Genomic DNA, 23882 nt, shown 5'->3' with positions numbered 1-23882 from the left:
CACATGTTGGAAGCTGTTATACACAATTTATTTTCACTCTCCAATTTCTAACTATCCCGCAGATTAATTTTGATGTCCGTATATAGCAGCAGAACAGGAAAATAGCCTTGCCAATGTTAACCTCTTCCAAAATGAAAATGAGATCTGTCTTAAATCAACTGCAGTATTATAAAGTACAGTGAATCAGAAGAAGAAGAGGATGAGGGAACACTTTTCTGTTGTTTAAGTCATTTAGCCAAGGTCATTCAGACATTCATGTGAGCAAGGTCTGCCATTAATAAAGTAAGTGTCCTTGGATATCTAAATCAGATAGAGACAAACAAGTGATCTAGCCACAAATTGAATTTTAGAGGATTATCTAATAGAGAAAGTAATACATTGGTGGAAAATGAAGGCAAGTGTCTTAAAGACAAAGAGAAATGTGTACAAAAAAGAAAAAAAACAAGTAATCTGGATGTGTTTGAAGATCTGCTATGGTACCCCTCTGCAAAGCAACATTAGTGCTGTAAATTAATGAAAACTTGTTACTCTTGTGATGAATGCTATATACTTACACTTACAGGTTGGCTTTTTGGCACATCATAAACACCTTCCTTCTTTTGGCTAGTAGGAACCTGTGGAAATAAAAATGTAATTAAGATTAAAATGGAAAAAATATAAACATTGGGATCTGTAGTTAACACTGAGGGGTGTTATTCATGAACCTGGACTTCTTGCATGGTTAATTGATCTAATCAAAATTGCCTCTAGTTGACCTTGTGGGGTAGCTTTATATTAGTCACTTTCCATTTAGGCAAAAAAATATGGCTGAACAAGTATTTTTAAAATTTAGGCAAATGGGCTAGTTAAAATGGTTGCAGGCTAGTAATTTTTGTGGACCCATTTGCAAGGTTGTGTTTACTTGAATACAACCTTGGGCCTCCTTCCAAGTGAGCGTAAATACACTAAAACTTCTCTGTGTTATGGTAAATGTCCTGTGCCTAATTTCCTACAATGCTGACTGACTACTAGCTTCAGACCATCCATTCAAAATCTCATTCCTTATAATAACTAATAGTCATTGTGTATGTGTGTGTCTGTTTACCAATACCTTCATCCTCTGGGTACTTATATTGCTAAATTGGTAAAACATCTATGGCTACTATGGAACATTTATGAAGTTTCAGAAATATGCTGAGCACTGAAATATGTGGTCTTGGTGGCTTGATCTGAACTACTTCTCAAATACGGACTTGAAATTTATACCACTCTCAAGGACAGTTTTGTCAAAGAAGAGAATATTCATTTTAGCTGAAAACTGTGATTGCAGATAATGTGTTCAATCCAAATTAAACTATGGCCATGGCTAGACCAGGCCTATATCCCGGGATCGTCCATGGATCATCCCTGTGCATCCACATGACACACAGGGGATCCCAGGAACATGGAGGGAAGATCCTTCCCTTGGCCTGGGATTTCACCCTACCCTTTAATCCCACTTTTTCCACAGTCTCAGGTTGATCCTGAGACCGGGGAACGTGTGGGCATGTGTCACGGGTTGTCCCGGCTCTTCGGAGAGCAACTGCGAGGAACCGGAACCTGGGTACGGTTCACAGAGTTCCTCAGGAGCTCTGTGCCCATCGGGGGTGGGGGCTTTTTTTTAAAAAAAAACTCACCGGTTTTTGGACGAGTGCTTGTGCGCTCCTTCTCCTTTAAAAAATAAAAAATATATAGCGGCCGCAATGCTGCACGCCACATGTAAACCAGGGCGATGATCTCTTGATCATAAAATTGTGAGATCGCCGCCCTCCGACCCCCTCGTCTAGCCATGGCCTATGAGCTCAGTGCTTTTGCATGTGTTAATCACAGCCTTCAACAAATCTACACACTTGACAAGCCAGGGGTGAAAGCATCTTTGATTGTGGAAGAATGCTCAGGAAGGGAGGTTTCACTGCAGTAGCTAAATTAAGCTGCTTGAAAAAACTAGTGTAGATATTGGGTTAGAGTCTGTATTCTCTAGTTCTGAATGGCATCTGCAAGGGTTTCTTCCCTTCCCTTCCCTTCCTGGAAATACTGCATATCTGACTGATGGGCTCAGGGGTGGGTGGGGGAGTGTTGCAACATCATCTTCAGTTTTTCTCTGGTGCTGCTCATTTCCCACCTTTTTCATGTTCAAAACTGCTGATTAAGATAAGGAACTGCAATAACAAAAAACTGATTTGTTTAGGGAAGCTGCTGCAGGGAAAGAAGAAAAATCTGGAGTGAATTTCTTTTGGAAAGAGGGAAAGACTGTGTTTCCTACCCTTTTGAACCTTAGTTTTGAAAAGTAGTGGTGCTTGCTGTGCTGGGGCTTGGCAGGGAAAGGCAGGAAATGTTTATTTATTGGAAAGAGACCTGCAGGAGTTAAGGCTTGTAAGGAACTTTGTCATCTATGATATTTGGCTCTTAGGTGGTATAGAAATGTAATACATAAATTAAACACATTATCCCTTCTTAATTTTTTTTTTGGGGGGGGGGCAGACATGCTCCCACTTGATGAGTGGAAAGGGAAACTCATTCTACATGTGTGGCAATGTAACTATATTCTTCCTGGCCACCAGTACAATTATTTTTTGGCTAATAAGCCAAGACATAATTTGTGGACTCCTGGTAATAGAAACAACAGAAAAACAAATAAATAATAAATCCAACATTAATAATAAATTCTGACTTTTTTTAAAAAAAATGCTGTAAGAAAGAAACAAGTTAATAGGAAAATGATACTTTGCAAACTATACCTGTAACTTGCATGAGTATGAAATGGTATGCATGTCTTTAGGATAAATGAAAATGCTAAAAAGGAACACAGGTCTATGAAATGTGCTTGACTGACTGCTGGAGGCAATGAGAACACAGATGTAGCAATTATATACCTGATAAATGTTTTCTTCTGTTTCAGGCTCACGGATTGGCTCATGTCCAGCCTCAAACACAATGTACTATTACATCAGCAGCCAAAGAAGAAAGGTCAGAGATGAAACAGAAAGGAGAAAAAGGCAATTTGGAACTTCAGAAGAAATAACCATAGACAAGCAGTAAAGAAGTGGGTTCAAAGTACAAGCTGGCACAGGAGCAATTGACTTTTGCTGAAAGGCATATAATGCAAGTTTCTTTTATGAAAGAGAAATAAAGGAGATATGGAACTTTGCTAATTGTCATTGCACAAGTTTCCTGCTGCTTTCTCAACAGACACACAACCAAAGCTTCAGTTCTATTCCCACAAAAGCTACTGGAAATTTTTACTGTGGACTTATGTGGGATCATAAAGATGCCTCTGGGCTGCTTATAATACCTTTAATCTGTTTGAGGGAGGTAGGGAGAATGGACAAGTGAAATTAGTTACATTTCAGCTTTGAGTTTATAATAAGGGGCTTTTTCCCTTGCTATTTTTGAATAAGTAACATGGGAAGGATATCCTATGCAGTTCTATCCTATCCTGGTTGCGCTTTTTATACTGTATTTCGTAATTGTGTTTTAACCTGTTGGGTGTTTTACTGTGGTTTTAATTTTTGTGAACCGCCCAGAGAGCTTCGGCTATTGGGCGGTATAAAAATGTAATAAATAAATAAATAAATAAATAAATACATTCTTTATGAAATCATGTAGGGCAAAATTCTGGACATAGGTCCATAGGTCACCTTCATGAAAAAATCTCTGTATTACCATATCCAACATTACTTTTTCATGGACATATCTACCAGTGCCCATGTTTCTCTGCCTCTCATGTTTTGTAAATATAGTGAAAGCATTTTAAAATGCCATCTGTGTAAATTAAATGGTTTAGAATAATAGTAATTCGAAACATTTGGTTGTGGCTGATCAAAATGAAATTCAACTGTCTTATAACTATGTCAAGAGGGGGCACGAGCTAGAATGATCTCTCTCTCCTTTCTTCTTCTGGTTGGCAAAATCCCACCTTATGCATAGTTTACTGTTAAGTGAATAATAGCACTGACTATAGTTAATGCTGACTAGGGACCAAACTAAATGTTTGACAAATCATGCATAGTAGAGCTATGTGTGATAGTTTAACTATCACGCTGCCCCAATTTGGATTAGGATCACAGACTAGGACCACATAGGGATGTTTTAAACCTCCCACTACTCTTTTCCCCCTATAATCCACCCCCCATGGGGTGGGGGGTGGTATTAAAAGAAGAAAAAAGTCACCATTAGAATCAAAGGAGGCTTTTTCTAACCCTCCCCCTTGCTTTAAGAGGAGGGGTTTGGGACAAAATGGGTGGGGAGGTTTAACCCCCTCTTTCTGGAGTGTTGTGGTCCTGATCCAAATTGGGGCCATGTGCACTCACTCAACAGTAAATCACTCATATCTATACAATGCATGATTACGTGAATGTTTAGTTTGACCCTATTTCTGGGAGATGAAATTCAAAACATCTGGAGATTTGCCTTCTGCTCACCCCTGATTTGCATCTAATGCTTTACTAATCAGAATATTTCTCCATCTCTCCTTTTTCTGTTGAAGCAGAAAACCTTTTAGCCTTTTGGGTAGCTGTGATTCTCAGACTGACTTCCAAAGTCAGTGAGATTAATTCAGAGTAAGTGTTTAACTTTGAAGTTAAAACTTAATGAGGAAGGTGCTAATATACAGTAAAGAATTTACTATCTGCTCTTTAAATGGGGAAAGTTGTCAGAAATCTAAAAAAATTGAACACTTGAAAAGGTTTTAATACTGGAAACTACTTTTCAGTATGCTTAATATATTACTTTTAGAGTTTAGCATTAGCAATACTACCTAGAAATGAATGTTTTGCAGCTATTTTATAATTTTCATAGCTCGTTTCTTGGGTACCTAAATTACCTTTTTTTTAAAAAAAGTGCTGGAGTTCTACTGAACAACCAGAACACTTTCCTAACTATTTCTGAAACTGTTTTTATATGGCTTCCGAAATTACCTGGTAAACAGGATCTTCTACATCTTCTTCCAAAATTGTCTTTTGTAAAAGCAAGTAGAAGATAAGAAACAAAAGGGAAAGAAAATGAACAGCAGATGTACAAGAGCTATACTCATGTATTAGAGAGCAAAGGAACTGCATATTTCATAGTACATAAGAACAGGTATTCACATTATTGTATGTTAACTTCAACTCAGCTCTGCATTACAGCATATTAAGTATGAAGGCACACAATAAGAAACATCTACTCTGAAAATCTTCAGTATTAAATATAATGAATTACGTATTTAAAAGAACATTTTTACTAGAAATGCAACCATTTCACAAGACTAATGTTCTCATTGAGTCAATAATCGCTGCCAAACACATAATGGCAAAACTCATAGTAACAATTTTCATACACAGGAATGGATCACGTAGATGGAAATCTATCATTCTTACCTACGATAAAATCACAGATTCTATCCACTGATAAACAGTACAGATTCAAACTGCCTGATTTCTAGAGCAGGGAATGTCTTAGCACATTACCCCATTTTCAGTAGTTGCTTTGCCACTTTATCAATTTAGACTGCTACAAAGAATAATTAGATACCTGATATACTGCTTGTTCACACTGTTTATCTTTTTGTGCCTTTTTCTCCAGCTCTTCCCTTTGTTTCAACTCATAAATGAGTTGAAAGAGGTCTCTCAAATCCAGAATTACAGGCTCTGCCTATATAAAAAACAAAATGGGGAATGTTATAATATGGGGAAAACTCCTAGCTGACAAAATATGATATTTCTTGATAAAACAGGTCTTGATGGCAATAATCAAACCACTTACTTGGTAACAGTTCCACCGAAATCAATGGAATGAATATAATCTTACTTGAGAGTACAAATTAATCTGGAATGAGTGATGATGCTGAAATTGAAATTATCTGGTTTAGTAAGTGAATTTGTCTAGTTTGTAATGTCTGGCACCATTATTGCCAGACGTTCTTTTCATATAAAAAATGAGATTCTGTCCATGTGCTGCCAGTTGTCTATATACAGCTGCAAGACAAGCTGATTTGCAGGCACATGTGAAGAAGTCCTTTAATATCCCTTATTCGCAATAAACTCTCACTAATTAATGAGAAATTATGTGAACTACAAGCCAGCTAATTTCTTGGGGTATATACAAAAGTTCTTTAATTAGTTTCTGTTGATGAAACTGTCACCGATTCTGTGAACTGCATGACCATGCAATCTAACAAAGCAGAATTTTCTTTGGTGAATATCTTCTTTTTGGCTAATTTCATGATGGTTTCTTGCAATTTTTTAAATGAAGTTGCAGTTCTGCATCTAGATCTAAATCCTCACTTGTTATTACATATGTTGTTTGGCTGGAAGGACTGAATTTCTAAGGATACAATCCTATGTATGTTTAAGCAGAAAAAGTCCTACAACTCCCAGCATGTCCCATTGCTGGCTTGGGCATACTGGGAGTTGCAAGACTTTCTTCTGTCTAAACATGCATAGGATTGCACCCTAAGTTGCTATCATGGCTGGTGCCATCACATGAGGGCTAGTTAAGTTATAACCAAGAGGGTAATAAATAACGTGTACTCATGACACACCATCAGCATATACCCAATAAAAGCTCATGAACTCCAGGCCAATTCCAAAATGAGCCAAGGGATGTTCACCCTTCTGAAGCTGGGATTCTTGCATATAGGTGATTTTATTCCTAATTAATAGTCAGTAGCATTTAATCCTTTGCGGAAATGATGAGAGCCATCGTTTCCATATTCAGGAGCTTTTGTCTTGCAAAATGCTGAGCATCTACAAATCCTGACTGTTTAAGTAAAAGGCTGGGCTACATCAGCCGCATTGGAGCCTTTCATGACTACATATTACTCGAGCCTGAAATCAATGTGACTGAATCTACATCAATAAAAGTACTCCAGCTTAACTTAGCTTTGTAAATTGAGTTCTTAGGACTGGAGCCCTAGGCATCTTGAAAAGGAAGAAAAACAAAAAGCCAACCTTTCTCACTGAATTAATCTGTGTGTTGTTTATATTGGTCTAGCTGCAAATTTTAACTAGGTGAAGGTTCAATTCTATACAAGCTAATTATATTTGCAGATTAATGGTAATTATAATTATGAGCATAAAAGGCATTGCTTATATTTATTAGTGGTTTTTAAACGAGAGTAGACTATGCAAAGTAGCTATTTGTTTTCCATCATTTTCTTTCTAAATGAGTCTAGGAGCCTAAGTAAACTTATCTGTATTCAGCTAGTGTATCCAGTTTAATTAGAAAGGAAAATAATTACTAATTAGAAGGAATACATCAAGAAAAAAACTGAGAAGGGTGAATTGTATTCCTTTCTTTCCAAGACTAGTATTGCTAAACTGCCATCTCAGAACATTTATGCAGGGACCTCTGACAGCATTATATGCTGCATAAACAATGCTCGCAGGCTGCCCTTTCAAAGCCGCAGTGTTCTAGACAGTGCTATCAAATTGAGTTAAACTACAGAAAATGACAATAATCTTGATACTTACTGCCTGGGCTGTTTTTATTGCCACAAATCTATGATTCCCTTCCTTTCCGCACACATATCCAAAGGCCCGATGGTCTGTGATATCTTTTGCGATGTATGAAATTTCATGAACTGCATGATGGTGCTGCAGTAGCTGTTAATAAACAAAAAGCATAAGAAGCTGAAGCTCACATTTTGATTGAGCCACATGATTTACTTCTACGGAGATAAACCTGACTGGCCATGGTGTCGCTTTCAGTGCATATTCTTTAAGACTATTTCTGATTTACCTGACCACATTTACAATCCTTTTCATGCTTGACGTGTTTCATCCAGTGCTTTGTTTTCAATCAAATAAGTCTTCCCCATATAATGGGGAAGGGAGATAGTAGACCTCAAGGATGAGGTAGTAGTCAGTGACGTAGTAGTTTCCCTGACTACTAATGACACACCCTGGGTCTGGCTTATCTAACCACGAGGAGGCCTATTGTGATGGGGGGGGGAAGTGGGACAATTTACTTGCCCCCATTGGTGGTGGCAAATTGGTGCCATGAGCTGGGGGGAGTCTTCGGCGGTGTAACTGCCCATTGACCCTTTCCCTTAGCCTCTTCGGATCACAGCTTCCTCCCTCCCTGGATGCAGTGTGAGCTTATCTCGTCATCCTTTTGGAGGCCGAGTAGGAATGTTTTGACTCTTATTTAATTGGCTGACTAGGAGTCTACTTCACACTGTAAGTGGGGTAGGAGTGTCTTAGGTTAATCTGTTGATCAATTTAATGGTTAGGTCAATTTGGTCACAAGTTAATTAGGCTGGGGGGGCAGGCATGATGAGGGAATTCAGGGATGGTGTTCATTCTGTGGCGCTACGACGGTGACAGGTGATTTCTAAGGGCCTCCTGCTGAAGGTTTTATAGCCCCAGTGGGGGGGGATAAGGGTTACCTGTGAGGCCAACTCACCTCACCCACGTGGGTTTTACGGCCTGGTAGGGGGTGACATGGGAAGGCCTCTCCTCCCCAAAAGGGGCAGTCCTGTCCGTGGCGATCGGCAAATGCCACTTGAAAGGATTGGAATGTTTTCGCCCAATAACAGCCCACCTGGTTGCTGGCTGAGTTTAGCTGCCCACCCAGTTAGTCCTTAGCAGATCTAATTTGAATAAATGTGGCCCAATTTTATACCATACTTTCATGTCTCATCTCTTTATTTCCACTCATACACTCGCAATGTCACACTTCAGGCATTTCAGTGATGGGTTGCTTTTTTTCGTGTGGCATCTTGACCCAGCTGCTTCCCCATTCTTTAGCATCTTTCAATTGTCCTTAAAGATGAACACATTTTACAGTACCTAGTAGACAGACATATGTGGGTGTGCGGTGGAAGGAGGATAAGCAGCAGGCGCTAAAGACAACTTGCCAATATTGGGTGAATATCAAGGTCGATCTCATTGAGGTTCTCATTTTTCAACTGCCAAGCTCATTATGACTCAGGTCTGCATTGGACTGCAAGCCTTTTTTCTCCACACATAGAAATTTGTACGTATTACCATCCACATTTTTCTAAATGCCCTCATTTCTTAGAAGTGCAATTCCCTGCCACCACCCACTGAGAATAGCGGTTTTCTGTGACCATTTCATATGTACAAATTGTTTGGATGCATTTCCCTTTCTCCCCAAACTCATTCAAAGCCTCAGGATTTTGTTTGTGAGATGTGTTTCGTTCTATGTTCAGTCTCAGGAGGTGCAAGTTGGGTATTATCGCATAAATTTGGGAAACCAACAAATTTCTCAGCCATCCCTAGAGTACAACATAGGCTATATTCAGACATAAATTAACATATGCATAGGCTCTACACAGTACCCATTACAGTACGTGCTGCAACTTATTAATGCAATGCCGACTTACAAGTGTGTTTGTTATACTCTAATTGAAGGGCCTTTTGAGTGGTGAAGAATCAAATGTGCATGCAAGAAACTATCAATTACACATAGTGGGTTTTCTCCAATTACTCATAGATCACCATCCAGGTAAGCTACAAGTCAACTGTGTGCTTGTAATTCACAATTCCTGCTCCTGGGTTTATTCCTGCTCCTACACCTTTTGCCTGTGTACTTGCTCTAGCTTGGCAAGTTCCTTCCCCCCAGGTCTTTTTAAAATACTTTTTAAAATACTTTTTTGAAAATACTTTCTTTAGCCTGGGGGAGAGTCCAGCTCTGCTATCTCATTGCTTAATAGTCTGTTGCTCAGAGTTACTACACCAGCAAATACTAGTTTATTTGCAACAATAGTGGTCCTTCACAAATTTCCTTTATTTTTTATGTAAAAAAAGAGGCTTTTTTGTTTCATTTACCTAGCATCTGAGTTTTGGGATGGCATTGTTTCTCCCAATCTTTTGTTGTTGTTTTGCAGGTATTATACATGATTTTACACATGAAAAGACAAAAATGCTTTAACAGCCAGCATGGACTTCAGGTATTTACATTTAATGTTGTGAGTATTTCATAAAACTCTACAAAATGCAGTAAAACATCCCATAACATTCTCAAGAAATCATTCTGTGTCATTAAGTCGTTGTATCCTAATGAAAACTGAACTGATGAAGGTTAACCTGCAGCCAAAGGCAGTCACAGGACACCATAGCCAAAGGTATCTTTTGAAAAAAGAGATTTTTCAAAACATCCTTTTCTTTAAGTCTTAATCTCATCACCTTTTTACTTAACACAGCAAAATGAAATGAAGAAACCTCTGCAGATATTAAGCCACTGGTTTAAACTGGGACACGTATTTTCTAAAGATGAATTTTCTAGGTATCTGTACTATTCAGCTTTTTATCTGGGCTATGGGCCAAATATTATTATGAAGATTTAAACATCTGGCAAAACTATCTTCACACCTGTTAATCAAAGCGTATTTACTGTGTGATGATTTCTAAAGAAGGCAGTTTAATCAGAATTCTTGGTGTCTTTTCAAATGTGGTAATCACACTGCCCAAGAAATATCTGTTATTAAATAAATATTAGGTTTCTGGCTTTACAGGGCTTTTCATCAGTTCTGAAAAAGTTAAACCAAGCATTTGATAAATAAGTCTGGATCTAGAATTTTTCAGTATTCTCCCTGCTTCCCCTGCCACCAATGCTTTTCTGGATGGAACAGAGAACTCCAATATGTTGTACTATAGGTGGCTAGATAGTTATACATATATTTGTCTGCTAGTCATTTACTGCCTCACTGGTTTTTAAATTTTAGCTTTGGTGCTTTTTTCCTAAAACCATAGTGGTCAAACCCCAAAAGTGGTGGCTGAATAGGACAAAGCTGCTGGAATGGGTGGTGTAATTACTGCGGGAGTCTGTATACTTATCATGAACATGTTTTTTAATTCATTTTTTCATGTCCTTCAAAAGTGCAATCATATGCATACTTCTGAGGCAGCAAGAAAAAAAGAGAGCTTGCAAACCAAAAAAATGCACTGAAAAAGGGCAGTGATTGGAGTGGGCCAAAAAGCCAGAAAAGTTTCCCTCCATGGGGAGGAAGATATGAGAGGGATTATGCCATAATGGTTCATGGGATATGTAGTACTTGGAGTGAATGGAAGGACTAAGGGGGAAACAAGTCATGGCAAGATGCAGAGCACATGATTGTCTGCCAGGAGCAGTGTGGGTTGGCGAGTGAACAATCGACCCACTTATTCTCAGTGTGGTGTGAGAACTGGTGCAGAAGAACAGCAGTTGTAGTACGCTAAAGAAAGCAAGGGTAAAATGTGAAATTTAACAGTAACAGTAACTGCATACAAGAAATGCATGGAGCCACAGTAAGACCAACCAAATTTCTTTTATGTGAATCATTTAAATACCTCCAGATTCATGTAAAGAACACTGTTATCAAAACCTTTGAATAGAATGGATATACTTTTCGTACTACCTAAAGATGGTAACTTGTCTACCAATTCTACAAATCCTAGTTAAAGATAAAACATCCACACAGTCTGACACACATACTACCAAATATATATTAAACCATACTGCCAATAACTTCAGCTACAGTAAGTTAATTTTGGAGTATGGGTTAGCCATTCTTCATGAGAATTGCATGTTCTCCAGTCTATTAATGATGTGATCTTATTTACATAATATAATTGTATTGATTTATTAGATTTTTTTTCTGTGTTCAAGTTGCACGCTTTCCCTCTAATCGTAAAATTAAATATCCTCCCTCATCAATTGCATATTATGGAAAATATTATCTCAGGTTCCTATTAAATCAAAGTTCTTTGACATTAATTTATTGATTGCCATGCAATGTTTGCACAGGATTTAAGCTATGATCAGTCTCCTTACTTGTGAAATTAGACATAAAGATTATTCTTCCATGAAAAAATATCACCCACAATGCAGAGACAGCAGATGGAAACATTTTAATTTATTTGAGAACCCTCATTATGTGTTGGAAAAACATTACATCTGTAATGGTTGACAGTGCCCAAGTATTACCTTGCAAACTTTACCAGGCTATTAGGAAACAAGTTAAGCTTTCCTACAGCCATTGCCTTGTCTCTATTTAATTCATAGAGTGTTTAGAAAGATGGCTGTCAAGTGTTTCTAAGATATTTTGAGCTCCTTCAGATGGGGGAAAATCATATTCCCTTACCATTGGCTCTGACGCTGCATTTCTTCCACTTCTGCAATGAGCTGCAATTACAGGGAGGAAGAGAAGCGACCACATGGCCCATTCATTTTAGCAGGAAGTGCCCTCTAGTGGGTTTTTTTTATAGCAAAATGTCTCCTGCCCATGGCAGGAAATCACATTATAGCTCAGAAGAGCCAAGTTTAATGAAGATTATTTTATAACACACACACAGGTGGAAAGAGCAGGAGATGAGTGGGATACACGTGGGAGGAACATAGCATCATAAAAATGACCCGCAAAAATCTGTGAGGGGCCACTCACGAACGTGCTTTAAAACACTTGTCTGAAGAAGCTCTTTGCCGGGGTCCAGTAGCTATGGAGTGTTACATTGCATACTCTGATATGATAGAATGCAGCTGCATGTTGATTTGAAACATCACGCTGGCACACAACTGGTTCAGAGATCCTGGGTTGGTAAAATAGGTTCTGTTGTCGAAAAACACAACTGCATTTCTACTAAAATTGTCTCAGTAGTCCAGGACCTAACTAGGAACTCTGATTATCTGATTGTTTTAAATACATCTAGTATATATCTTTTGTGTGACCTTGAGCAAGGCTCTTCATCTTTTTGTGCCTCCCCCCTGGTAACTGTCCCTCCCCCAGAAAATATTTAAAAGGAGACATCACAGAATTTCAAACTCAAATGTCTTCATAGTTCCTTTGGTACAATAATGTGAGGTAGAATAGGTGATTTATTCCAGGTTTTTTCATTTAATCTTATTATTATATTAATTAATTTCTGTTTCTATAACTTTTTTAAGTCACACAGGTACGAACCTCCCTGCGGCTAGAACCTATTCTAATCATCTGACATCTAGAGCCCATTTCTGCCTTCTTTAGCATTTGTTCTGACATAGATAGCAAAGTGAAGCTCTCTTACGATCTAAATCCTGAAGAAGATTTTCAGGGTTTCCCCTGCTATTTATCAGGTGTACAGCAAGTTTCCACTAATATATAAGCATAAAATGGTATTCCACTGGGAACTTGAATCCTACAGAGACTTTAAAGGTGTTATTAATTAATCTTCCCTATATCTGCCCAATACACCCTAAAATTATTTCACTGCATTACTACTGTTACAGAGGTTTATATTTAAAAATCCACTTAGGCATTAATTTTGCTTTCAGTCTCCACCTATAGCTGACACTAGAGACTAAGGGTACAAAAAGTGTGGTAGCCAGCTTTGTTTACTGTGTATTCCTGCTTCCAGAGATGCTTTAGGAAATGGGGGGGGGGTGAGTGTGTGTATGTGGCTGGAGAGAAGAGTGTATCTACATATTCGAATGTGTATGGGAGATTGAGTATCTGTGTATGAGTGTGTGTGTGTATGTGTACATGCGTCCCCTTGCATTCAACACCGGATGCAGCCCTCAGGGGCAAAAAGGTTGTGCACCCCTGCTACAGATAATGCTTAATGGATTTAGCTACTTCAAAGACCTTTTGATTTTCTCATTTCTCTCAAGCTGCAAGGAGTTTGTCATAAAGTCATTCATCCCTTATCCTTACCCTCTTCCCCCACCCCTGGTTTTTTTTCCTCTTTGGCCTCCAGTCCTGGTGAAATCAATCAAGTCGATCAATTAAGCACTTAGAAGAACCAGCAATCACTTCCAATAATAGGGTTAGTTTCTGTGACAGTCAGAGCAATACAACTGCTGCCCTGTTTTTAACTGGAGAATTTATTTACAGAAGCCGGAACACAGTATTAAGGTCGCAATTAGGACAAAATGAAAACCAGTTAAAGCAACCAAGCTCCGCATCAAACTGCACAAAAACTGTTATATCGAAATCAAAGAGTGCACAGATAGCAATACTAGATGTACGTGAAGAATTTACAGGGGTTACATAAACATAACGTTTATGTTCTTTTCCCCTCAGTGTCTGCCTTCAATCATATATCATTGAGGTCTGATTTATGGATCACTGTTACCACGCCTATTTTCCCAGCGCTGTGATAGGAATGACAGACTGTCCAATCTGGCTCTCAGTAGTGCTTGAGCTAGTTGAAGCCTATTGTTTGAGTCTTACAATCTATTTTGTATTAACACTTTAACAGTATCATCTGCCTTTCTAATCTATTTCTATCAGTAGTATCTGTTGTCTTTGCACAATTTCAATTCTTCAAGGAGCGAAGCATCATCTATCTGCCTATGTACTCTATGAAGCAATATGACATTCTTCTCTTGGTTACACAGATTGCTTAGCAGAAATAGCCTCTGCCAAACTCCCTCTCAGTTTTCAATCAGCCTATAGCTATGCCTTGTTTAAAGAATTCAATCTTAGCGCATTCCTATATGGCATGACCTGATAAACATCTCTTGATAGGTCCCTTCATGCATTCATCATGTGAAGCAAGTCAACGTGTTGAAAGGGACAAAGGGCTGCACTGCTGAGCCCGTTCATGAGTGGACATGGTGTCCTACTCCCCTACATTGAGCGTGGGTGTCTGCACTGGGAAAACTTATATATGTAGACATCTGTTTGTGTAGGGCCCCTGGCTCAGTTGTCCACACTCAACATATGGACATTGTGGGGAAGGAGTGGGAAGACCAGGGGCCAGTGTTAACTTGGGGCCCTCACTGCCAGTTTTGGTGTATGAGTAACACATGAAGGGAGCTAGAATAATGTGCAGATCAGAAACTAGGCTGGCCAGGAGGGGAACTACACTAGTATATGAAACGTTGTTTTTACAGTCATTGAACGTTTTGTTTTTGAACCATTTAAAACGTAGCAGTTTTTAAAACGTTTACTTACGTTTTCTCTTTCTGTGGGAATGCATTCCTTTTGGCCACACTAAGAAAATAAATCCGTTTGTTCTATTTCCCTGTCTGCCAATTTCCCCTCCCACTTCCTCTTCTCTTCGAGACAATCCTCCACCTACAAACAATCCACCAAGTAGCCTCCCAAAAGTAAAACTGGAAGTGGCTGCAAAAAAGAGGCTTGAAAGAAAAAAACAGCTCCAACTTTGGGCGTGGAAATTACATAAACATCCCCCCAGGAATACGATTGGCTAATTAAGAAATACAGGAAACCCATTTAATAGGATGAAATCGGCCACATCATACCAAATAGAACGACTTATTTCAGATAAGTTCAAAATAAAAACCGGAGAAAAGACAACAATAAAACGTCACAAACTGAACGTCATGTGGCGTAATACTACGAAACGGACACTTAAAAATGGTAAGACACATTCTAACTTGACTAGTGTACATCCCCTCCAGGTATCCACTTTTACAGACGATACTCTGCTATTTGAAAGGCCATGTGAGAAGTGTCCTCTATTTTGAAGGCCTGTCTACTCAAGTCCTGTTTAAAGATAATGAACTATCAGAAGGAAGAGTTAGCCCTTGAAGTTGCCCAATAATAGCTGGACAGCAGACTGAACAGGGCACACAGTTCACTAGTTCAGCATCTTCTCCCAATATGTTGAGATGTACACTATATTTAAATTATAATAATTATTTCTAAATTTGCAGCTACATAAGTTAACATATGCAAATTCTATGCAAAAGGTATCTCTTTTGTCCTCTTTTTTGTTGATGCATGTCCTATTTGGAATGTAAGTATCCACTTATAAAGCCTTACACGGCTTGGGACCACAATACCTAATGGAACACCTCTCCCGACATGAACCCATGTGGACACTACGCTCAACATCTAAGGTCCTCCTCCATGTGCCTACTCTGAAGGAAGCTCGGAGGATGGCAACTGTCACGTTTAAAAGTACTGTGAAGCATTTCAAAGACTTGAACTTGCATTAACTGTAGTGTGTGTGTGTGTGAGAGAGAGAGAGAGAGAGAGAGAGACAGACAGACAGACAGACAGACAGACAGACAGACAGACAGAGAGCTCCCCTGGAGCTAATGTTACGTGCAGGGGAGTTCTTGTGCCTGAGATATTCCCTTCCTTGTGATCGTGGCTACCGGGTCTGCTCAGTGTTCGGCAGGCTGGGATTGACTGGTGCATGATCTTTCTCTTTGCCAGACTCAGGTGGCAGCAGAAAGCATGGGGCTCTTGTGCCCTGGATGTTTTACCCTACCCATGACCTTGTTTAAGCTTTCACCATGTTCCCTGAGTTACTCACATGTGGCCACGTTTAGAGAAGCACCCCGGGATGGTTTGCTCAGCCTTTGAAGAATTCCACTCCCCCCCTCCCGTGTGATTGCCTGAAAGATCGTATCAAGAATCGAGCCTAAAGTGCTCTCACCATCATTCAGCTTTAAGTGTGTTTTTGGAGTGTGTAACCATTAAGGCTTTTACAGTGAGATTAAAAATAAAAAGAAGTCTCACTGAGGTGAGTGTCCCATGTCAGTTTGCCAGCACATGTGAATGCCAGAGGGAACGACAGCAACAAGGAAGAGGGCCTTTTCATTGGTGCCCCTCCCACAATTACGGAACAAACTCCCCAACGAGGCTTGCCTGGCGCCAACATTGTTATCTTTTCGGCACCAGGTCAAGACTTTTCTCCCAGGCATTTAACAGCGTATGTTGAATTTTTAACTGACCTAGAATAGTTGTTTTAAATGGATATTGTATCTAATCTGTTTTTATGCTTTTTATGGTTTTAAATTGTGTATATCAGTTTTTAACATTCAGCGTTTTAATCTTTGTTACTGCCCAGAGAGCTTCGGCTATGGGGTGGTATATTATTATTATTATTATTATTATTATTATTATTATTATTATTAATAATAATAATAATAATAATAATAATATAATTGTTCCACCTACTATTTTATTTTGTGGTTTATGATACTGTATTTTCATATTCTATTTTTAATTCATTGTAAACAGTCTGGAACTGAGAAAGGCAGGGTAGCATATAAATATTTTAAATAAATAAGAATTCTCTTAGGCACAAGGTTCATGTCCATTGCATAAGTGCCTCAAAGAAAAGCCTACACATTTGCTAGTAGGAGACTAATACTGTTTAAAAAAATACAGGTTCCTGAAAAAAATGTAATGTCAAACCAGTCCTCGGGCATATCTACAGGCACAGTCTACCCATTTCAATGTCACTGCATGCATTGCATTGTCAAAAGAACTGCAATGGTTGGATCCTCAGAAACAAATGCCCTGTGGCTTTCAGAGTTACAGTATTTAAATTGCTTATACAGCACTTTTCATGTATATTATCATTTACGACAGGAATACAGCTTTGCATGTACCAATCACACTTTTACATTATTAGATACAGCGAGGGGAGCAGAGAAAGTATGCATGGACATAGAACTCTGCCTTAGCAACCAATGGGAGCTCCCTGTATGTATGGGACTATAACACATAAAAACATAAAGCAGAGGCCAATGCCAGATGTGAGTGAGCCTTGGGCAAGGTGTCCTCTGGTTCTCTCCTCAGGCACCCTGGTAGCTTACCATGTGACGGCAGTAGGCAGGGCTCCCTTTCTTCCATTTTTTTAAAAAATTGGACTGTGCTGAAATTTTGGGAGGTGGGGGTTTGGCTTAGGTGAATTTTAACTGGCAGGGTGGCCAAGGGTCGTTTCTTACTTTCTTTTCACTTTAAAAACAACCTCCTGGCCAGTTGTACTGACAACATGGCTCAACGCACCCTCCCCATGCAAATTTCCTGGATGAGAATGCCATGGAAACAGAGCTTTGTAGCAATGACTTTATAGTAGGGATGGGGAACATACAGCCCTCCAAACTGCAACTCCCATCATCCCTCACTATTACCTACAGTGGTTAGGGCTAATGGGAGTTTAGTCCAGCAAATATCTGTAGGGCCACAAGTTCCCCATCCTTCTTTTATAGGAGAGCAGTATGAAAGCGGTATATAAAACGTAAGGGCCACACCAAGCAGAATATAGCACTATGAAAGTGGTATATGGTATGTGTCAATGGGCCCCAACAATTTTCAGTGCACTTCAATAACACTATAAAGCAATAGTGTGGCTCCTGCCCTGTATATTCCGCTTTCACAGTGCAATATCCTGCTTGGTGTAGATTAGGCCCTAGTCACAATCAGCTGCAGAGTATTTTAAAAGCTGTATTTTCCCTTAAGTTTACTCAATATTATATATAGGTAAAATGCCCTGGTGCAGTGTATTGTTTCCTGAGAGTAATTAGTAATTTATTTATATAGCACCAACAATGTACTTGGTGCTGTACAGAATATACAAATAAAACAGCAATACCCTGCCTAGAGGCTTACAGTCATCACATTAAAACATATGAAGGGGGTAAGGGGGTACACAAAACAGAAATAAGGGAATAATCATAGCAATGAGAACAGTAAATCAGGCTAAAATACCAAAAGCTATGGAAAACAGATGAGTTTTCAAATGCGTTTTAAAATCTAAGATGGAACTCGTAGTTCGTAGATTCTCTGGAAAAGCATTCCAAGCAAACGGGGCAGCCGAAGGGAACGGGCAAAGCCGGGCAAGAGAGACAGAAACTCTTGGGCGGGAGAGCAACATAGCAACATAGCAACTCTAGCTTTCTGCAGAACTAAAATGCAGAGGAGGTGGAGAGGTCCTGTGTGTCCTTCAGCTGGAGGTGAGGCTTTGATGCAAAGAGTCACAGTGCTATGGCACATAAAAAGTCACTCCCTTAATATCCACAACAAATCACAGCCTCCTAGATGTTCAGGGTTTAAACAGAGCAGCAGCAGTTGGAATTATCTCGTTTTGAAGCAAAAAGGTTTCAAATACTGACAATTCCCTGAGGCTACAGATTCAAAACTGAGTTAGGTCAGATCATCTTTACTGTCTCCGAAAGTGAAGAGATTTCAGCACAAAGTTTACTTCAAAAGAGACAACTATCATCTTTTCTCCCCTCTGTGGACATTAGAGATACTATACACTGGGATTAAATAATCTCCTAAAAGTCCTTCCATGAAGGTAAGTAGACATGTCCCCAGGTAACTATATGAGTGGAATCATTTACCTCTAATACCTGTCTATTCCACCACAGAATGTAAGGTATCTCCAGCAATATCAGAACTGCAACGAGGATGAAATGGGAAAGAAATCTGTATCCTATACAGTCCTATGAGACATTCCCTTTCCCCTATCTAGCAGATAGGTTAGGAGAGGTGGATATTGTGGTGAAGTATTTATTACATTTATATACCGCCCCATAGCCGAAGCTCTCTGGGCGGTTTACAAAAGTTAAAAACAGTAAACATTAAAAAGTATACAAAATTTAAAACCATAAAAACAACAACATCCATTTAAAAACAACAGTTCAGGGGGCTGTTAAAAGACAAACTTAGAGTTGTTAAATGCTGTTAAATGCTGCCTATCATGGGGAAATATGTGGCCCTCCAGATGTTGCTAGAATGTAACTTCCATCATCCCTCACTATTGTCTTTGATGTCTGGGGCTGATGAGTATTTCAGTCCAATATCATCTGGAGGGCCATGCGTTCTAGAGTTATACCTATATGTGGGAAGCCACTGTGTACTATGTATATGCAAAACAATGCTCCTCCCCCTCCCCCCACTACAGTAGTTTCCCAGACATCTATAGTCCATTCATCCCCTAGGAATTCAAAGTGGCTTCCAATCATAGCACCTCTGCATGTTCTGTCCTATATAATTTATAAATGCCTGTTTAGACAGAAAACTTGTTCAGTTTCAAAAACATAAAGCAGACTTCACCAATCCAGCGTTATCCAGATGTGTTGAACTGCAACCCCCAGTCATGGGAATTATAGTTCAGTGCAGAGGTGCTGGATTGGGGAGGGTTAACATAAAGGCACAGACATATACTGGTGTCTTCTGGGTGGGAATTCCATAACTGAGATCCAATACAGGCCTAAAGTCAATATAGTTAAAGAATGAAAAGGTCTCCATTGGGTTCAGTAGAAAATCAAAGTCGCATTCTCTCCTTCTGTGTGTGTGAGAGAGAGTGCATGTGTGTGTGCAATACAGACCATGTAACATATGAACAGAGGAAATGCCAGATTTAGTTCATCTTTTCCTAATACCACATCCACCAGTTAAGTCCACAGCATCTGTCTCACTGACAAAAAAAAAAAAGCCATCTGTTTTATTTGAGCACATTTTTGTTGGTGTACCAGCTATTACCAAAATGTGCAGGAAAAGACAAAATCCTCAAGGGGTGAATTCCCTCAAACCAAAGGGGACATTTTAAAATCGATCTGGAAATGGTCCTCAACAGGTACTAGCCCACGCTTACTTTTGCTAGCCAGCTTGCCCATACATACATCTTGTCACGGCTAATGGTTGATTATAAAGTTGTTTATAGTTGTTTTCAGATGTATTTTCCTGTGTATGTTGCATGTTTTTGTGGTTTTAAATTTTGTATATTGTTTTTAATTGTTTTAGTCTTATGTAAACTGCCCAGAAAGCTATGGCTATGGGGTGGTATAGAAATTTAAATCATCATCATCATCATCATCATCATCATCATCATCATCATCATCATCAAAATCTTTCCTGAATGAACTCCTGGAGGCAAGCAGGCCATTTACAAGTTTGCTTTAAACTATTTATCCTGGGCCTTGTCTATTTGTCATTGTCCCTGAATAGGCTATAAAGGCTCAAATTATCTTTTCCCTGGAATTTGGAAGAAATTCTCTTTCTTCAATGAAATGTGATTGCTATTGAAATGTAGACCATGGCTAGGCAGGCTTCAAGCTTGCAGGATCTACTTCAACCTTCCCAAACAGGGTATCCTCCACGTGAGTTGAACGGCCGCTGCCATATCATTCCCCACCAATGGTGTGCCAGCTGGGAATGAAGGCAGTTGCAGTCTTATGCATCGGGACAGGATGAGATCGGGGAAGGCTGATCTAATTGATTGAGCCCTGAGATCCACCAACCAGAGTCAGCTGCAAAGTAGAGGGGAGGGGAGGTCATGCACTTAGAAGATCCTGAGGCTTAGCTCTGACCAACCATTATATAGCTGATACATAGTGGATTTCATTTTATGCAACTGAAAGGCCATATGTGAGAGGGCTGAGCCATATCTTAGGGCTAAAATAGACATTCCTTTAATGCTGCTAGCCACAGATTTAAAATAATGTCCTGAATCAGCAGACATTAATGTCTGTGGCAATTGGAAAGGAATAGTGAATGAACCCCACCCCAACCCCACGTAGGTGTGATGTTAGCTTAACCTATCAGTAAGTAGAGTTACTAGACGGTGCCATAGTTAGTTACAAAGACCTGAAAGTGCTGTAGATCTTGCTTTGAGTAAATTAATAAACTGTGGCTCTATTTTACCCATCTTTCTGTGGCCTGTCTTATTATTCTGGTGAATGCACACATACAAAACATAACATTAGATTATACAAGTTTTTATGTAAACAGATTAAGAGGAACATAGGTGGATCATGCCAAAGGATAATGGCATAATGAATGGTTTTCTAAAAGAATAAACCTGGGTTGTTCAACTACCTATGGTTTTCTGGTGTAACCTAGTACAGATCATATAACTTTGCTGATGTGCATGTAAATTTCAGAACTAAAGCTTATTAAAACAATGCAGCTAATTATATTGAGGTGGTGGTGGTGGTGACCAAATAAATGTAGTATATCACAGCATACAATCTAGGATTCTGCCAGTTTTATCTAGTTACATTATATATACACGCACATACTCACACACAAAACAATGAACAAAAGAGTAGCCTATCTAAATTTGTTAAAGGTACTTTGAACATGCCAGCCGTTAGGTACCATATGCCTGCCTATTAATCCAATATTCACTGCATACATTCAGGGGAATAACAATGAACGAGGTATTTTGTATTCTTAGAACACTGCACATGGGCAAAACAACACGACCGCCTGGAACTTCAGTCTCATGATTGTAGCGATCATAAATCTAGACACACTAAAATACTCGGTAGTCCAAAAACTGAATAGTCACAGAATATATTTCGTTTCTCAAAATCCTGTCAGATTAGCTTACTTGGTCTGTATTGCGATTTTACACTAACACAGTATAAGGTGGGGAAAACTGCATTATAGCTGAAGCATCTTTAGAGCACAAAATGTGAAACAGTCATAGCTGGTTAAGATAAGCAAATCACATCACAGTTTGTATGTGCACCAGTTCAGCATTTACTTCTGTCAAATGAAAGGATTTATTCAGATTTATCCAAGAAGTCTACAAATTTCTTAATGGCTATTTCTGTTTGCTAATTATTATTATTATTATTTATTTATATAGCACCATCGATGTACATGGTGCTGTACAGATAACACAGTAAATAGCAAGACCCTGCCGCATAGGCTTACAATCTAATAGCATAGGCTTACAATCTAATCATAGGCACACAACAAATTATGACATTACTACTGAGTATAGGTACATACAACACACATAGTAGAACATGATTAATAACTCGTGCAAAAAAAGCATTAGCTCTCTGACTCTAAAGAAAATAACTGGCTTGAAGCCAAATGATTGTGTGCTGTTGTACATTTGCTATTGACTTTGATTACTTACCCTGTGGTATAGAAGACTATTTGCCATTACTACTTGACAATATAATGTCAAATATTGTACCATGATTGTGTAATCATTGTATTATGTTGTATATTGTACAATATATTGATGTACATGTGGGTTTCATTGACATTTTTGGGTATATATATATATATTTCTTTGAGTGTTTACTGCATATCAAACTCAAATACCTAATTACTATCTAAAATACATGGAGCTTTGATGTTCAATCTTGACAGCAGACAGGTGCAATGATAAAACTTTTTGAAATTTGATAGACATTCCCCACGAGGTGTTGTTTTAATGCAGTCTGTGGAGGAAAAGATCGTACAGTTTAAAAGTGAATAGAAAAGCTAACTTGGAGCTTTCATTCCAATGAACATAGTGGTTTATTATTTTAGGCACAGACCCTGGCTGAGACTACAAGGACTGCACGGCTCATGAGCAAATAAAAGAGGACAAATTGAATGTGATAGCATGGAGAGAGAAAGAAAAAGTGAACAAAGAGCAGGATGCCAATTTGTGGTTTGATAGAAGAACTGACTACAAAATGGGCCAGGAAGCAGGACTTCTGAGCGTGAACATGATTGAACTCTTTCCTGAGAAGGGGCTGTTTATTCTCTCGAAAATTAGCAAAGCACTATGTGGCTGGAAATAAATGGCCCACCTTTGAATCTGTGCGCCCTGGAGCAATTCATTCAGTGGTGGCTCACAATAGGCAACAGAATTTCTCACTCTGGGAAGACAAGTATAGAAGAGAAAGGAAGTTGTAACCTTGGAACATTCTCCAAATATGAATGGGCTTCTCTTCAGATAACTGGCCTTTTAAACATGGCTTAACTATAAATGGAAAATAAATCTTTAATCCCTCTGCACCTTCCATCAGGGCCGAGTCTACTGAACAGTAACCCAAGGAAATGTTTTTTGTGAGGCCTTCAGCAAGAATTTCACTTGAGTGTTTTCTTCGGCCCAAGGATGTACTGGAAATGACACAGTCACAAATTAGATGCAAATGAAATGTCTTGTTTACACAATGTAAATAATGAGGTAAATGAATTTGACAACCTCATAGGAGTCAATAGTCAAGACATATTATATTGAAACAATCAAGGATCTTAATGAGTAATATGCCGTGTGCTTTGGTCCCTGATGTAGAAATATACTTAAACTTTAAACTCAAGAGTGTAAATTTCATGCTGCTGGTATTCTCATTTTCTAGATTAAAAACACAGTGAGGATGGTTAGATAAAGGGATGTGCACTGGTCTAGTGGTAGTAACAAATGTATGCAACTGAATACGAAAAATAGTACTATATG

The 23882-nt window shown here is 38.9% G+C and overlaps 1 protein-coding gene across 1 annotated transcript in view; it reads right to left on the bottom strand.

Moving 5' to 3' along the window:
• DAB1 (DAB adaptor protein 1) overlaps positions 1-23882 on the bottom strand; it is a 193385-nt gene that overhangs the window by 51729 nt on the left and 117774 nt on the right. Inside the window, exons 4-8 of the mRNA XM_063138477.1 lie at positions 7470-7601; positions 5530-5649; positions 4935-4973; positions 2892-2957; positions 555-614 (exon numbers count right to left, since the gene is read on the bottom strand). Coding sequence (XP_062994547.1) covers positions 555-614; positions 2892-2957; positions 4935-4973; positions 5530-5649; positions 7470-7601 — 417 coding nt within the window. The remainder of the gene's footprint in view (positions 1-554; positions 615-2891; positions 2958-4934; positions 4974-5529; positions 5650-7469; positions 7602-23882) is intronic.

The sequence above is a fragment of the Elgaria multicarinata genome, chromosome 1, assembly GCF_023053635.1.
Source record: "Elgaria multicarinata webbii isolate HBS135686 ecotype San Diego chromosome 1, rElgMul1.1.pri, whole genome shotgun sequence".
Lineage (NCBI taxonomy): Eukaryota > Metazoa > Chordata > Lepidosauria > Squamata > Anguidae > Elgaria > Elgaria multicarinata.
Note: the sequence above shows the minus strand (reverse complement) of the source record. Positions and strands in the feature narration are given on the sequence as shown.